This window comes from Anser cygnoides, chromosome 13 (assembly GCF_040182565.1).
Source record: "Anser cygnoides isolate HZ-2024a breed goose chromosome 13, Taihu_goose_T2T_genome, whole genome shotgun sequence".
Taxonomy (NCBI): domain Eukaryota; kingdom Metazoa; phylum Chordata; class Aves; order Anseriformes; family Anatidae; genus Anser; species Anser cygnoides.
In genome coordinates, this window is record NC_089885.1 from 11,720,026 (window position 1) to 11,737,027 (window position 17,002).

At 60.6% G+C, this 17,002-nt stretch overlaps 1 protein-coding gene across 1 annotated transcript; it reads right to left on the reverse strand.

Annotated features, from left to right (window-relative positions):
* Positions 1-289: 289 nt before the first annotated feature.
* On the reverse strand, positions 290-16,746 carry MPP1 (MAGUK p55 scaffold protein 1). Its single transcript, XM_048078591.2, has 12 exons — positions 16,508-16,746; positions 11,695-11,838; positions 11,375-11,453; positions 10,266-10,351; positions 9,557-9,625; positions 6,113-6,309; positions 5,722-5,828; positions 4,998-5,078; positions 4,384-4,464; positions 3,925-4,127; positions 3,523-3,597; positions 290-1,665 (listed from the first exon to the last, which is right to left on the reverse strand). The coding sequence occupies exons 1-12, from the start codon at positions 16,616-16,618 to the stop codon at positions 1,489-1,491; spliced, it is 1,410 nt and encodes a 469-aa protein (XP_047934548.2). The 5' UTR covers positions 16,619-16,746; the 3' UTR covers positions 290-1,488.
* Between the last annotated feature and the right edge of the window lie 256 nt (positions 16,747-17,002).

The window sequence follows — 17,002 nt, forward strand, 5'->3', positions numbered from 1 at the left end:
GGTGCTTGAGTCTACATGGACACCAACTGGAGGGGCCTTTGATCATCGGGACTGAATAGGTGTGTAGGGGCCACCCTCTGCTTATAAATCCCAGTGGGATGTGCCTGGAAGCTAGCTGCTTTCTTTCCTCCTTTGCCTGTGCTGTAGTGAGCTACTGGAGAGGTCTGGCAGTGGACAGAGACCTGCTCGGTCCTGGCCTGCTTTACCTCAAGTGCCTCTGGGTCAGGGGGGGTGGAAGACTTCCAGCTGGGAGCCAATACACAGCCCGAGTTAAAACACCAGCCGTGGCGATGTTTCAGCACACGTTTATTGCTGCTCATTGTTTCCCTGCAGTGGATCAGAACAAAGGTCCCTATTGCACATCAACAGATCTTATTTTTGGCATCCTTAAAACAAAAAAAAAGATTGCACAAGACTTGTTAGCCCCCTTCCCCTAGCTGACTGCTGAACACACGCGATATTCTTGCATGGAGGTGATGGCTGTGGTTTGCCCAGGAGCCACAACCGTGCTTCCTGGGCATGGGCATGGTGGGGCTGGCGTGTCAGTACACTCCAGCTGCAGAAGGAACAAACCCCTTTGTGAAGGTGGCTTTTAGGTTAGCATACAGTGTGCAAGACACCCGGGACTGGAAAACATGCCTGGATGATCTCTTCAGAGACGCTGCGTTTCTACTGCATGCAACGGATACTTGTGGCTGGATCTAATTTACCCATTGAACTGTCCCTCTGGGCTTTGGTCCGTAGGACTTGCTCAACTGTTGCTGAGTTTTTCTGGCCAGCCAGTAACACTCCAAGCCGCACAGTGAGGAATTAATGCAGGGAATTTTTACAACTACGGTTGCACAGGGTGAAACAGAAAACCCAAACCTCAGAATGCAGGCGGGAGACCTGCCTCAGGATGGCACGTTCTGTGCCTCCTTTGCCAAAGCCATACTTGCTTTTTTCTGGCTTTACTGGCTTGTGAGGGGAAACCCTTGGACTTAAGAGCCCTGGTGTGGTCTGAGAAGCCTCCCAAGCTGTGGGCTTGTTAAGGGCCTCAAGGACACCATCCAGGCTTTCAAGGTCTTTGGTGCAGTGTGTGCTCCTGCAGTTGCAGGGGACACCTGCCTGGAAGGCCCCAGCTATACCACTTCCCTCGGGGCTGACGCAGAGAACAAGACAGGCTGGGTGCTGCAGGATTGTGCTTTCCCTCGCCGGGTGAGGCAGGGGGCTGTGCTCTGAGCTGTCGGGATGCCGTGGGCTCTGCTGCAGCCCCTGACTTGGCACCCATTTCAGTGCAGCGGGAGGTGGCTGTCCTTCGGGCAGCCTCTGACCTGCATTCCCTGGCAGTGGCACTCTGGAGACCCTGTGTGTGTCGACCAATTGAGACGGGGTCCGTGGAGCAGCAGAGGAAGGGACTTGTGCTGGGTGTGGATCAGGGGAAGCTGAGGAGGAGGTTTCTCTGCTGCGGGATGGGTTGATGGGAAGCGGTGGGGGCTGGAAGCCCTCTCAGTAAACCCAGGAGACAGGCACCCACTGTGGAGAGCTGCAGGCCTGCTCAAAGGCTTCCTCCAGCAGCTTGAGGCTTTCCTCCACTCCATTGTTGACTATTGAGAGGTCGAAATAGTGTGCGTATCGGCTCCGGATGCTCTCTGAATCCTTACGGAGTTGCTGCAACGCCTCTGACTGCAAGAAACAGGAGAGCACACTCAGAAGGCTGAGGAGGAGGGGGATTTCACAGCCCAGCCCAACAGGCAAGCTCTGTCCCATCCCCAGAACAACTCAAGCTGTTGCCAACTTGAGCACAGAGCAGTTAACAGGCCAGGAGCGCTGTTGTGCAGTCTCACGGGAGCATCAGTGGATTTTTGTTAGACATTTATGCAGTGCTGGCAGCATCAGGTTACCTGCCAGAGTGAGGTCAGCTCTGCTTAGCCCTGTATTCATCTTTAAAGTGCCTTGTGGCAGCTCCCCAGGATGAGGAGGTTTGCCTAGCGGCGGGCTGCTCATTGCTACAGCTACCCAGCTTGAGGCCTGGGGCTGATTTAAAAGCAGGATCTCTGCAAGACGATCCCTACCCGCTGGCCTGTAACCAGAACAGCACGGGCTGATAACCCCACCAGCCTCCCTTGTCCCACTGCTGTCTCTTCCTCCAGACTCTTAACTGGGCAACGAGCACCTTTCTCCAGCGCAGCCTGTGCTGTGAAAAAGGACCCGTGTGCAGGTAAGCGTGAGTCCCAGGGGGCTGCGCTTGCAGCGTTGTGGCTGGACCATCCCACCGGTGCTCGCTGACCCCTGCCTGCAGGCAGCCCCAAAAGCAGAGGGTGCTCAGCCTGGCCCAGCACCGTTGGCAGCCCCTCATCTCCTCCACACCCGCAGCCATTAGGGTCACCCCAGGAGCGCTGAAATTGAGCTGGAGCTGGGAAATTGAGCTGGAGCCTGAAACGCTTGCAGCCCTCTGCTTCTGCACAGAGGGGTGCTGCTCAGCAGTTATCAAAGCTGGGGGAGGAAGAACACCGAGCAGTTTGCCTGGGTCACACGAGCTCTGCTAGGTGACATTTTGGCTCTTACTCCTGGAGTAAGCAGTTACCTGAGCTGCGGCAGCTGGCTAAATATAGTGCGTGCATCAGCAGGGCTGGCCCTGCCCACTGCGGCAGGGATTAGTGCCGCTGTGCCTGGAGGCAGCGCAGCTGATGGGGCATGGGATGGGGGAGCGGGCTGCCGCGCTGCCTTCCTGCCCTGCCACCCGCAGCGTGCAGGTCTGGCTGTGTAACACTCCGCACGTTAACGCCTGTGCCTCCCAGTGCCTGTGCGATGCTACAGAAATATCCCCCTGCAGCCTGCTGTAAGCTTTACAGCCCCCAGCTAACGGTCTGGGCTGGTCCAGCCTCGGAGAGGTGCTCCGGGCTGGCTGCGAGTCAGGAGGAGCACGGCTCTGTGGGATTTCCTTTTTCTCCCGCCGCTCCCCATCTCCCTGGGGTTAGGTTAGCCCCGGGGGAGCTGCAGGCGGTTGGCACGGCAGGGAGGCAGAGCTGCTCTCTGTCTCTGGGAACCAGGCACGCAGCCGCCAGCCTTGGGGTGCTCAGCACCGGGTGAGTTAACTGCAGCATCGGTGCCGCTTGGTCCTAATTTTGGAGGGATGAGCACAATGAGCTGAAGAATGAAACGCCACTGTTTGCCTGTGCAATTTGCATAGCTGATGGCAGGAGAAGTGTTCCTGCTCTGCAGCACTGCTGCAGCTGGAGCCGGTGCTGGTGCTGGGCTGTGCACCCAGCTACGTGTTAGCGGCTCGTTGTGCTGCAGGGCCAGTGCTGGCTGGGGTCTGTATGTGGGAGTCAGCCTAAGGCTGCAGGAATCCCTCATTCCTGTTCCTTGGGTCTGGGCTGATGAAGTCTCCCTGCTTCCCTGGACCACAAGGAAGATGATGATCCTCGCTACGGAGCAGGGAGGAGAGCCCCCGGCTGCCACAAGGTTTCTGCCCCCAGGGGCCGTGGGCTCCTCCCCACCCCCTGCCCAAGGAGGGGAAACTGCCACCGAGCCACCCACCTCCTCTGCCTTGTCTGTCGGGGCGATGAAGACTATGAACGGGGAGAGCTCTGCCGTGCGGACGATCTTCAGGGTCTGTGGAGAGAGCAGCATGCGGTTACCGGGACGCAATGGTGCCTGTGATGCAGCGGTGGGCAGCCATCCCCGTCCCTGCAGAGCACCCTGCTCTGGGCTGGCTGTTGGACGTCGCTTCGTGAAGCAGCGCCCACACGCCTGGTGTCTGACAGGGGAGAGGGTCCCTGTCCCAGCCAGGCACGTGCTGCACCCACATCTCAGGAATGGAAATGCCACCCCGATGCTCCCCGGCTTTTTGCCGTTGCTTGGGGAAGGCTGGGCTGGTCGCACCCAGCACAAGGGTAGTTCAATGCATGGCAATCCCCATCCTGCCCCCCTGCTCCCTACCTGGGGCTCAATGTCCAAAATAGCGACTTTGTCCTGCTGGTGGATCTTGTGCACTGTTTCAAACTTGGTGCCGAACATATTTCCCTGGTAGCTTCCAAACTCCAGGAACTCGTTGGCTGAGATGTCCCGGGTCATCTCCTCAGTGGAGACGAAGTAGTAGTCCTTCCCGTCCACCTCGTTCTTCTTCTGGGGCCGCGTAGTGTCTGCGGGGAGAGGGAAATGCCCGACGCTTCAGATGGGTGCTGACCCCAGAAGGTCTGGGGAACTGACCTGGGGGGTTTGTGGTCCCTTTCTGAGCATGGGGCTAGGGCAAGGAAGAGCACAGAAGACCTGTGTACCTCCCATCTCATCTGCTGCCAGAAGGTCCTGACCCCACTGCCTTGAGGAGGAGGTGAGGAAACGTTCCACAACAGGTGCCAGGGCAGGGCTGCATGCCCCTCACCCCGGTGGGTTACTTACGTGGAGCTGGGTACATGAACTTCTCGGGGTTGTTGCTGAGCAGAGCGTTCTTGATGTGGCTACGACCCACTCCGCTGGCTCCTGCGGGGAAGGAGGGATGGACGCTGGAGCCGGGCTTGGGAGGAGCCAGGGCCCCTCTGCAGCTCCACGTCTACGGGACGGTGCCAACACTCCCAGGACCCGCTTTCTGAGCAGGTCTGTGGTGTTCTCCAGCCTGGAGGAGGCTCTCCCTGCATTAGGTGCTCTTGCCTCCAGCCCCAGCTGGGGACAGGATGGGTGCCTGCAGGCTGGGCTGTGAGCTGCCAAGTCTGTGAGCTCTACCAGCTGCACCCTCGGCATGGGGGCACTCACTTTGGTGCAGCTGCACAGACCAGAACGATATTTAAGAGCCAGAAACTCTCCTGAATCCACTCCACCCCAGCGCTGCAGTGCAGGTGGCAGCCCACATGCAGACGTCAGCCTGCTTGGGGACTGCTGCAGGCAGAGGAAACGCTCCCCAGAGCTTACAAGCTTTGAAGGGCAGCGCTGCCCCAGCCCACGTTCAGCCCCAGCTCCCCATGGCCCCCAGCACGTGCAGCCCCCGCGCTGAGGAGGACGGCTGGGGCAGGGCCTACCGATGAGCACCAGTGTCTTCCTCTTGAAGGCGGGCAGCCTCACCACCTCCTCGTAGGAAACCACGTCCAGCTGGTCAAAAACTGGAGCGGAAGAGAAACAAGACAGTAATTAGAGCTGGCTTGGCTACAGCAGCAGGGCTGTGTGTGTCGGAGTAAAGCCAGATCCTCTGGCAAAGTGAGGGGAGTGATCAAGATGGGGCTGTGAGCTTCCCCCGGCGTGGCTGGTCTGGGAAAAGAGCACCGGCCTCACCGCAACGGGTACGTGGGGTGTGGAGCAGCAGTCTCTGCAGAAGCTAAAGTATTTCTGCCCAGAACAGTAGGACCCAGGAGCCGGGTGAGGAGGCAGCGGGAAGCTGCAGAGAGCTTGCTGCTCGGGGAGCTTTATTTATCTTGCTGATTTATGGCCCTGTTTGTTGTTGCTCGGAGCTACAGGTCGGGCTAGGAGCCAGCACGTCCTCAGCCCACTGCCGCTGCTGGCCCAGGGCAGGCCGAGCACGGGTTAGCTCGGGGTTTACACAAGCAGCTGACAGGCACACTCCGTGTCCCAACAGGACACTGACCTGGGGGTTTTGTGGTCCCTTTTTGCTGTGACTGCTTCCCGAGGGTGTCTGAGTCAACTCCTGTGACTGCTTCCCGAGGGCTGAGCAGCAGCAAGGCCAGCGTTTGCCCTGCGTTCGACAGCCTGCAGAGCTTGGGGGCCCAGGAGCCCAGTGCTCACACTTACTTGAGCTGTGCTTGGCCAGGTATTTATCTTTGCACTTCTTTTTCTTCCCAAAGGGGCTGCAGCTCGGGGCTTCACTCTGACTGGACTGGGTGGTGCTTGCCACACGCCTGCCGAGAGAGGAGGACACCACTGAGGCCCAGCTGCCACCCCGAGGAGCACTGGGATCGTCCCTCAGACACGCGAGGGCAGTGGGGTGGCTGCTGAGGCAGGTAAAGACCCACCCTGGGGTCTCACCCTACTTCTCCTGCCAGCACGTACCCAACACTCGCCATGCACAGCAGAGCTCTGTGCCCCGGACACCGCCGTGAGATGGGGATGTGGCTCCCAGCCCCATGACCATGTCCATCCCCCGCCACGTGCCCAGACTGGGGTTCCCCCACCAGGGACCTACCACTCCTGGAGCTCTGGGGAAGGGATGAGCCCCGCCGACTCGGTGCCGGAGCCCTCCACGCGGCCCTGCCACCAGTTGCTGTCATCCTTGTTGATGATCTGAATCACGTCGCCGGTCTGGAACTTCAGCCCCGCTTCCTTGCAGGGGATCAGGCTGTCTTTTTTGGGATCGTAGTCAAACTGCGCCCTCATGAACATCTGAAAGAGAGAAAGGGCCGCAGTTGGCATGGCTGTGCCGGGCGGCTGAGCTTGGCCATATGCAGCCCACAGCCCCACGCTGCATCTCCTGGCAGCAACTGCGCAGCTGCTGCAGGACTGCTGCCCCTGCGCAGCACCGCGTGGGGGCTGCAGCACCTGTGGGGGCTGCCCAGCGCCTGGGCAGTGCTGGTGAGAAGCCAGCCAGGAGCAAGCAGGGCAGGCACGGGGCCTTCAGCTGGCCATGAGCACAGTGTCCTGTCTGTCCCTGCCTGGACTATCCCGGCCTCTTCAGCATCAGCTACTCCTGCAGCATTGCCTTCATCGCAGCTGTGACTGGAAATGCATTTCTGCTTCTTCCCAGGCCTCTGTGCCGCCCTGCCTGGGGGCTGGGGAAGCCCTAGGAGCCAGGAGGGCATGAGAACATGGCCTTTATCTGTCCTTTATCTGTCCCTCCCAGCCCAGCCCCACTGACTGCCCCCTCACACCCCCCTGAAGGCAGTGGGCAAGCCAGGCACCCCCGGGCTCTCACTGCCCCCAAGCTCTCACTGCCCCCTGGCACCTTTGCAAGGCCAGCAGAGGAACAGCACGAGGGTCTCACACGGGCCTTGTTTTGCAGGAAGGCCGTTCAGGAAGAACAGACCGTCAGAGAGCAGCAGGACGGATGGCAGCCACCTCTCCCTGGGAGGAAGGCACAGCGCACACATGCACCCAGCACCGACACTTGTTCTTGATGCCTGGATGAACGCTTTCTTGTCTGAAATGCTGCTGCTGTTTGCCTCTGGCCAGTGAGACCAGGAGTAGGGTGGGGGAAAGGCCGAGGCAGGGTACGGAGAGGGAAGGGCAGTGCTTAGGGAACGAAGTAAGGCTTTGGCTAAGCACAAATGTCACCTCGGGATGTGCTGGGTGCCATGCACCAACCCCAGGAGAGCAGAGGCCCTCACCCATGGTGTGCCCCCAGCAGGAGGTCCTCCTGCAGGGACAGCAGCACTACTGGGCCCAGCCTCACGTCTGTGCTAATGCAGGCTTTCCCTGAGCATGATGGCATTTGTGTGTCCCAGAAACGCAGCACATAGCAACTGGGCAACAGGATCCACACTGGGTGATGCCTCTGCCCCATCCTCAGATGTGATAGGTCTGGAACATCGTCCTCCCTGGGCAGGGCAGACCGTGCTGTCCTTATTCCCCATCAAAACAATTTCCCCACATGTCCTCCAGCAGCGCTGCTGTGACCTGCCAGAAGCACGGGGCCAGCAGGACACAAACACGGTTCCCTTGCTGCCAGGAAAGCAGAGCACACGGATCAAGCTGCACCATGAGACCTCTCACGAAGGAAGACAACAAACATGGAATATCCTTCCAGGGTCCAGCCGCCTGCTCAGGACCAACACTTGCTTTGAAAGCACCCTGCAGTGCCAGGAAGGTGGGCATCGACACAAACACACAAGGGACACACAGCAGGCACTGCCCAGGCACCTTTCTGGAGCCCTCTTCTCCCACAGTCCTGGTGCCCCGAGCCAGGCATAGCCAGGTCCCTCCACTTTTGGAAAGACCCCACCAACTGTCACCCCCAGACAGCTCCAGACATTACCCGAGGGCTGCAGAGGGCCAGCTCTCGGTGCAGATTATTTGCCAGCCCCCTTTCTGGGACTGGAAGCTCAGGCACCGAGCAGGCTCCAGCAGAAGGAGCCTCGGTATTTAAGGTCAAAAGCCTGCAGTTTACGTTGGGGTTGGAGGTGACCCTGAGAGACCCGAGCACTCGGTGTTTCTCATTAGGATCCTCCCAAGCAGAACTGCCACGAGAGGCCCTCGGCTGGCCTCGTGGTGGCCAGCTGCCAGGCTGCGGGGCCAGCCCGGGCTGGGCGCTGCTTTTGCCCAGGGCATCGTGGTGCTGGGATCTGCACCGCCCCGCCTGTCACGCTGTGAACCGAAGGGGATCGCGGGGACAGAGGAGGTGAAACAAAACCAGGAGTCACTCTGCTCTCAGCAGGGGACTGCGACAAGCAGAGACCTCGGGAGCTGTTGGTCCCGGGAGCCTGGTCGCATCGAGAGGAGGAGGACTGCTGCTGCTGGGAAGGAGTTTGTCCTTGTGCCCTACCCTGAGCCCAGAGCCAGCCTCCGGTGGTTTGTCCTTTTTTTCAGAGGTAACTTCTTTCTTGGTGCTGAGCTGGCCTGGCCGATTGGAGCTGGCTCGGTCAGGCCAGGGAGGGTGGACAGCAGGAAAGGGGAGACAGGGCCAGCACTTAATAAACAAACATGCGCAAGGCTGGTTGAGCTGGAATGAGGGCCGCAAGGGCTGAGAGAGAGATGGGGTGATTTTCGCTCATCACCATATTCAGAAGCTTCACCTCCTCTGCATAAGGGACTACTGGTGAAAGGAAGGAGAGGGGCACAGGTTCCCCGAGTCCGTCCCAGAGCCGTCCGTGAGCTGGGGGTCCTGCCCCCACCTCTCCCAAGCCCCTCTCCCACTCCTGCCTGCCCACTACGAAGGGGCTGTGCTGGGGTCAGCTCCAGCACCGAGAGCAGGTCAGTGTACCAGCCACCGTGCACAGACATCCTCCCAGAGCAGCCAGCCCTCCCCGTTACCCCGAGCATTTCGGCCAAAGCAGGACCCCAAAGGCAAAGCCAGCCAAGTGCCCATGCTGAGCGCAGGCATGCACCCACTGGAGCATGTCACCCCCTGCCACAGCGTGTCACCCCCTGCCTGGCAGCGGCAGCAGGAGCTGCCTTCCTCTCCCCCACTGCTTCCTTCGTCCCACTCGCTCACGGGCAGAGCTGCTCAGCAGAGCTGGCGGCACCCGGAGCTGCGTCGCCCTCCGTGCAGCTGATGCACCAGCCACCAGTAACGGCCCGGCACGGCTGAGAGCCCCGTGCTGCACCTGGAGGCGCTGCCGTGAGCTGTAACGGGGACATGGCTGCGAGGCTCTGTAACGGCAAGGCCTGAAGGCGGGCAGGAAACTCTTGGGCTTCCTGGTGCACACACACTGCTGCTTTCGCATCGCCAAAGATTGCGCACAAGTAGGGCCTGGGTTTCCCCAGCCACACATTGTTTCTGCATACGCATCGGGTTAACTCATCTGCAGTGATGTAAGCACAGGGCAGCTCCCTTCACCCTCCAGCAGCTCAGTTACGGTAACGGGGGCAGCCAGACCCCTATCCTTCCCCAGGTCTCTCCCCAGCGTTGGTCCCTGGTGGTTTGCTCTGGTCCCACCCAACCCCAGAGCCGTGTCACAACACAGCCCGCACTTACCTGGAGAGCAGGGAGGCGGCTCTGCTGGTTGGGAATGACTTTTATTGAGACCATGCCCTGGGTTTCTTTCTAGTGAACAAAGGAAGGGGAGAAAAAAAAGTTGGAGTAGGTGGACCTGGAGGCAGCCAGACAGCAGCAACCTGTGCAGGGAGCGAGGGCCCACAGAGGAAAGGCTCCTGTGCGCTCCCAGCTGTGCTGCGATGTGGGGAGGCCAGAGCCCAGGCAGAAATGGCTCTGCTGGGGATGGGCTAAGAGCTGTAGCAGCATAGCTTTGCCACGTTTATTCCACACCCAAGGGGGGCCACCGACACCCCCACAAGGAGCTGGCTGTGGGCACTGCCCAGCATCACCAGAATGAGCACGGAGATCTGCACCATCTCCAGCCCAGCTATCCCCGGGAGGAGCTCGGGAGGAGCGCCCCATTTGGCCAGCATATTGGAAATGCTTCCCTCCATGCTCACCCCTTCTCAAGAGACAAAGACAAGCTCCCCAGGCAGCAGAGACCACCGAGGCCATGGACAGAGGCTGGATATTTGGCCGTATGAAGGCACTCTGGCACAGCAGCCCTGGCTCCTGCCACGTCGCTGCCACGGGCAGCGGTGTGGTTGGCTCTGGTGTCTAGGAGGGGTTTAACTCTCAGCCAGCATGCACATCCGTAGGCCAAAGGGGTCACTCCTGGGGAACAGCCCCGCCACACACAGATACCTACCAGCATCTTCTGCAGCTGGTCAACCGAGTGGTTGCTCACGCTCTGCCCATTGATTTCTATGATCTCATCACCCACGTGAAGGGAGCCTGCCAGCAACGGGAGAAACATGAAAATGCAGGAGCAGACAAAAGGCACCCATCAGACCCAGGCTATGCAGCTCCAGCAGCCTCCTGAGCCCCGAGCACCGTGGTGTTTGCCTAGGCAGTGCTTGTGGAGCCACAGGTCACCTAACCCCGAGGCACAAGGGGAATGAATTCCACCCCCTCTGCCCAACGCATACACTTCGTCCACGCTGAAGGTTATCAGGTTACTTCCCACTTTGTGTCTTTCACTGCTTTAGACTGGTCAAAGCACCCGTTCCAGAGTTATTTAAACCCAACCCCAAGTACCTCACTTGAAGCCAAACGACAGCCTCTTTACAAAGCCCTTGAACACCAGCTTTCTTGACTTTATGTGTTTTTAATTTATATATCCAGCCAGATTATAGCCTCAGATATACTGCTATAAATCAGGCTCCGGCAGCATTGGCCATTATTGGAATGGCTTCTGTATTATCTTGGCAGGGGCAAGCTCAGACTTCCCACTTCAACCCCAGGCTGGAAAAGGGGCCTCTTCTAAGCACGGAACATCTCATTTCCACACCCCCTTGGCAAGACCCAAAACCACAAAATGGCACCTATTAATTTCTTTTGGCACTTAATTTTGGTTTGCAGAGCCAATCCACAGCAAGCCTGCCCTGCCCGCGCACTTTAGGAACGGGAAGAGCTTCCCCCACAGCCTCTGGGGTCCGATCCATCTCTAGTTACAGCCACCCCATCACGAGAAGGAGACAGACGGCTCTCAGGTTCCATTTTGGGAGAGCCCTTCCCCCAGCCCTTCATTTCTCCCTAAAGCCTCCAGTGCATTAACGACATCCCTGCATAGAGATGGGCGAGTCCTGAGTTCCTGACATACTCCTGGTGGAGGAAAGGACACGGATATCCATGCCACGGGGTAAAGCCAGCAGTGCTGGGGCAGGGCAGCCTTATCTCTGCACGGAAAGAAGCCAGCTGCAGTTGTGCCCGTGGTGCGTGGCCTCTAGGAGGGCCTCGGCTGTCCCTTGCTGTTACCTTGTCTGTGAATCATGCCCCCGTGGAAGATCCTGGCCACCATGCAGCTCTGCTTGTCGTTCAGCTTCAGCGTGATTCCCTGGAAGACAGGAAAATCTGTGACTGCTCGCCGGAGGGGAGAGCTCCTGCGCTCCCAGCAACATCAGCTCCTCTTGGCACAGGCATCGCCTGCAGGTCCCGGGCAGGAGGCGGCATCCAGCACCCTCTCCTTGTGGCTGAGCGATCTCCTGCTTCCCCCACGGCCAGCCCACCGGCACGGCTCTGCCTGCCCCTCCACCCCGCTCGGTGCCACCGGGCTTTGGGATCTTGGCAGCGCTCACCATGGGCTCCTCTGTCACCTTCTCGAACTGCACCAGGCGTATCTTCCGCACCTCGCGGCCGTTGCTGTGGGAGGGACTGCCCAGAGTCGCCGAGCCGTTGGTGTAAATGTCCTCAGTCATGGCGTTCGGGGCCTGGGTGACGGCCTGTCGGGGCAAAACAGAGACCGGGGTTTAGGGGCTCCCCCTGCGTGGGGCTGAGCTACTCCCGTGGTAAAGTTCCTGGGCGCAGCAGGGAGGCGAGACCCGTGAGCCGGAGGAGAGGTCAGTAAGAGCAAGGAAAGAAAGAGCGAAACAGCTTCACCCTTGAAGATGAAGATCAGCAGTTTTCCAGCTTGGGAGACACAGAGGTAAGAAAACTTTGGAAAAGTTACAGGTACAGAAGCCAAGAGTCCACAGCTGATTGTCTTCTGCAGCAGCAGGTCCCGCATACTGCCGATGTGTCGCAGCAGCGCTTGGCCCAAAGCTGGCTTGTAGCAGAGCATAAAGCCCAGGGCAGCTTCACAGAGCGGTTTGGGACTCACCCCTGAGGAACAGGGGCAGAACTGGGGCCAGGCTCTGCTCTCGCTCAGTTTGCAAGCTCAGCCTTTCCTCATCTAGGTCAACGGGCAACCAACACGCTGCAGAGCCACGTCCCCCTCCGGGCACCGAAGGCAAAGCGCTCCCAAGCCAGCCAGAAGCAACCTGTTCCCCTCCAGCACCCAGCTACAGGCCAGCTGGGGCCGTCGGCACTGGGAAGAGGATTTCAGCCCCGGGGAAATCTGTTCTTTGTCTGCAGCGGGCGCTGGGGCAGGGGTCCCAGACAGGGACCCCCCAGACCCGCCCTGCCACACGGCGGGGACACTGCAAAGTGAGCTGCCGCCCGCCAGGACTGGCCCCGCAGTGCCGGTGGTGCCCTTGGCTCCCCACCGGCCGTCCCGGCTCTGCTGAGCGAGCGGGTGGGAGGAAGAGGAGGAAGAAGAGAGTGAACTTCTCCAGCCCTGCCTGAGGCCAAAGTGCCTGTGAGGTGATCTGAGTCAGCACAGATCACGTTTATCTCATTCATGCCTCGGGAAAGCATTACACCACGCAATCCCCGGCTTCAAACCCCCAGGCTCAGCAAAGCCCGGTGACCCAGGACACAGCACAGTCTGCTCCAGGGCTGGGAGTTCCCGTCCCCACCATCCCAGCCAGCTGAGCCTCCTGGCCCTGACCTTTGGTTTTTGCTGAGAGCTGGAGAAAACACCCAGGCCTCGACGCTGACACAGCACCAGTGTCACCCTGGTGACTCCTGGAGAGCGAGCCTGGTCACCACAGACTCGCTGCAGTGCCTCAGGAGGGCTCCGGTCACTCGACGGCAACTCTGAACCCAGCAGGGTCCTCTGGGGACCCTGGCAGCCCCCAGGTGACTGCACCAAGCAGTTGGTGCTTGGGGATGGGAAATGCTCAGCTCATGATGGGGAGCTGGGGACGGCACATGCCAGCTCCAGTGCTGAGCAGCAGGGAAATGGATGCAGGAGACGCACAGCTCCCGCTCGGTGCACGCGAGCCGTCTGGCCACGTCGCCTCCCCTGAACCCTCCCAGCAGCCGTCACGCTCCTGGCCAGCTTGGCCCGTGACCTCTGGAGGCTCTGGAGCGGTGCTGGCAGGGGACCAGCTCCCGCTACGTACGCACGGCTCCGCAGGAAACATCTGTGCCTGCATGCTGCCAGCAGCCGGCCCCGCGGCCACCAACAGCTCCACACAGCCCCGGGGCTCGGCTGCTTCTGCAGCCAGGGCGAGGAGGTTCAGGGCTGAACCGCACAGCGCTGGAGGACCCCGGGGCCTGGCACCCTGCCCCACGGTCAGCATCGCCCACCAGGGTGGCTCCTGCTGCTGCGCTGGGCTGCACGCCACCGGGGAAATCAAACATTAACTGGGCAGCTCGTTTACAGGCGGCTGAAGCAGCACTTGGGGAAGCGGCACCCTGGTGCAAAGGGCACGCTTGGTGGTTTGGTTCCTGGGCTCTCCTTGCTGTCCTCACCAAGGGACTTCGATATCAGGTGGCCTTGGAAGAGCACGTGGCGAGCACATGGAGACAGGTCGGGTGCTGCTGGCTTTGCCGAGCGGGCCCCTAAAGCACAGCAGCTGAGAGAGATGCAGGAGGGCAGAGGAAGCCCAGCACCAGGATCCCCTGGGATTGCCCTCCCGGACACAGCGGGGAGACACATGCTCCACCAGCCATGGCGAGCAGCAAAACCCCAGCTCCCTCCAGTAACCATCACCCCTCATCTGGTCGTAATCCCTGTGGGTGTGCATGGGGAGGCTGGCAGAGGTGTGTCCTTGCCCTGGGGTGGCTCAACCCCATCCTGTGAGCACAGAGCAGAGGGAGCCCTGAAACACGCTCTCACCATGGGGTGGGGAAGAGCATCCCGACTGGAGGCACGGCCAGCTCCTTCCCTGCCAGCATCTGTCAGTGCCAGGGAACGAGCAAGGACGGGGCCGTGCCAGCTGGCACACCCAGCATGGCTTCAGGGCCATCCATGCGTCCTGCCCCATTGTCCCCACAGCAAGCCTGGGCATCGCCCTGCCCGCAGCCCTCCCCAGCCCATCTCCTGCACGTCCAGGTGCTGCCTGAACCTTTCTGCAGGGACATCTGCTCTCCTGCTTGGTGCAGAGATATCCAGCCTCTCCTCCCACCCTTGAGCATCACCGCCGTGCAGCAGATGTGTGGACTGGGGTCTCAGTACAGCTTAAAAATAAAAAAATCAATATATAAAAACAAAAGCAAACTAGAAAAAAAAAAGCGTGGCTGTTGCTTTGAGGCCACGCAGGCTGGGTAGCAGTGGCCATTTAGAAGTAATTCATCCTGCCTCCTGCCCGAGGCTACTCCCTGCTCAGGTCTACAATCACATGAGCAACCTCACTCAAGACCTCTTCCAGCAATATGATCCAAGTTTAAAAAAAAAAAAAAAAGAAGGATTTAAACCAAACAGGATTACACCGCTGAAACCAGAAATAGGCACAGCTATGCCACCAGGTCACAGGAGGAAGGGGAACAGAGAAGTCGGAGGGACAAGGGACACAAGTGGCTGTGGGACCAGTGCATGCCGCCAGCTCTGTGTGTCCTCGCGCTGACTCCAGCTCACTGGGAACTGAGATTGAATAGGTTTAGATTTCCTAGGGAGCCCAGTCGGTTTTGCTGAGGCATCATTTTCCCTCAAGGAAAGGCTGATGCAGCCTTCCAGATGTGTTTGCGAAGCCTGTCACCTCCAAGGACAGCCAGTAACGCCATGACACCGATGGAGCGGATCCTGTGAGGTGGCCCAGCCGCTCCATTCCCCACCTTCAAAATGGCTTTCTCCCTGCGGCCGCTATGGACTGGAACAGCACAAAATAGGTTTAAGATTAAAGAGCTGAAAACAACCCTATCCACGTCACTTTGGCCAAACCCAGTTGTTTTGCTCTGCTCTCAACTACCAGTTTCGCCCGTGGCCATTTCAGAAGTGGGGACCGCAGCCTTGGCCTGCGCTGGAGCTGGCACTGGTTTGGTGCCACGAGACGCTCCCAGGGACAGCACGCCGCCCCCTCCACACCCCAGCTTGAAAAAGTGCCCTTCTCTTCACCACCGGCCTCCCAGGGCTCAGATTTGCCCATTTTACAGCCGGGGAACTGAATCACAGCTGATAAGGTGGCATGTCCAAGGTCACCCTGCAAGCCAGGAGCACCGCTGGCAGTAATGCCCACACCTCCTTGGCAAACCTGTATTTGCCAGTGAGGAGATAAGGGAAAGCCGGGAAGGCACGTGGTGGGGCCGAAGGGGAGCGGGCAGCGGTCTGCCTCACTTCTGCTTGTTTTCTAGCAATGACTCTGCTTCCACTTGTGAGGCTTTGCGCGCCCTGCCACCACGGGAGGAGTGCGGCGCGGCGCTTCCCGGAGCGAGGTTCTGCCGGGGGCAGCGGGGAAGAGGAACCTCTGCTGCTCTGCCTGATTTGGGCTGGGAAGCAGGACCCAGAACCTCTCCGGAGAGCTGCTGCGATGCCCCTGCCACTCCACAGAGAGCCACCGTGGGCATGGCCAGCGCTGTCCGTGCCTGCTCATGCTGCAGGGACGAGCACACAACCGACGGGCAAGCTCAGGACACACAAACCAGTTGGGTGCTAGCCCTACAGAGCACCTCTCAAAAGGCCCCATGCAAACCCCAGTTTGTCATCTCTCTCTTTATCCCTGCCGACACCAAGCCACCGTGCCACCAGGGAGCTGCAGGCCAGCTCCTACATCTTCCATGCCGCGCTGCCTTCGGTGATTTATCCCCGCTCCGCACGCGGCCAGGCAAGCGGAGGGATGGGAGAGCTCCTCGCAGCAGCTGCCCGATCCAAACGCTTTTTTTTTTTGTTTTTGAAGCGCTCTGCCAGGGTTGAGCCATAAAAAAAACCGTACAAACCACCGGCGGGGGCCAGACCCCACAAGCCTCTGTTGGATGATGCTCCGGTGTCCGCCGGGCTGGGCCAAGGGCAGCACCCGGGGGGGAAATTTCCTCCCTGCAAGGAAGCCCCAGCCCCAGACGCACTCGTGCCGGGGCTGGGGGGGGGGGGGACTGCTGCTCCAAGCCTCTGCCGGGAGAAAAGCAGCAGCTGCTGGGCACGGACCGCTGACCTTCCCCCCGCCTGCACCCGGGCCACCCCAACGGGCACGGCCGGGCAGGGAGCCCCCGCAGCACGGCGGGGCCGGCTGTGCCCCACACCCCGCCGGGCAGCCGAGGGGCCGCCACCCGCTACCGCTGCCGGGACCGTGCCAGGGCAGGGGTCGAGCCGTGCCGTGCCGTGCCGTGCCGTGCCGGGGTTCAGCAGGGGCTCACCTCGGGCTTGGCCCGGTTCTGCAGCAGGTGCTCCAGGTAGAGGTCGGAGAGCGCCGTCCTCATGCTGCCGCCGCCGCCGCCGCCTCCACCGCGGCCCGACTTGAGCGTCATGCCGCCGCCCCGCCGCGCCGCCAGCAGCCGCTGCCGGTTCCGCTGGCTCCAGCAGAGCGGCCCGGCCCCGGCCCCGCCGCACCAGCCGGCCTCCAGCGCCGCCGCGGGCCGCCCGCACGCTCCGCCCGTGCCGGGGAGGGGCGGGGAGGGGAGGCCGCGCTGTGGCGGGGCCGCGCCGGGCGGAGCCCCGCGGGCAGGCCGGGAGCGGGGGGGAGCCCCCAGCAGCGCCCGGCCCTCCCCGGTTCTGCCTCAAGGCCGGGCCCGGCGGGACCCCGTGGGGCTGGGGCTGCCCGGGAGCCACCCGCAGAGGAGCCCTGGGGAGGGGGGGGTTAGGTTTCGCGGGTGGGAGGCAGGGTGCCGCGCGTGGGGCCGGGGGTGCCGCTG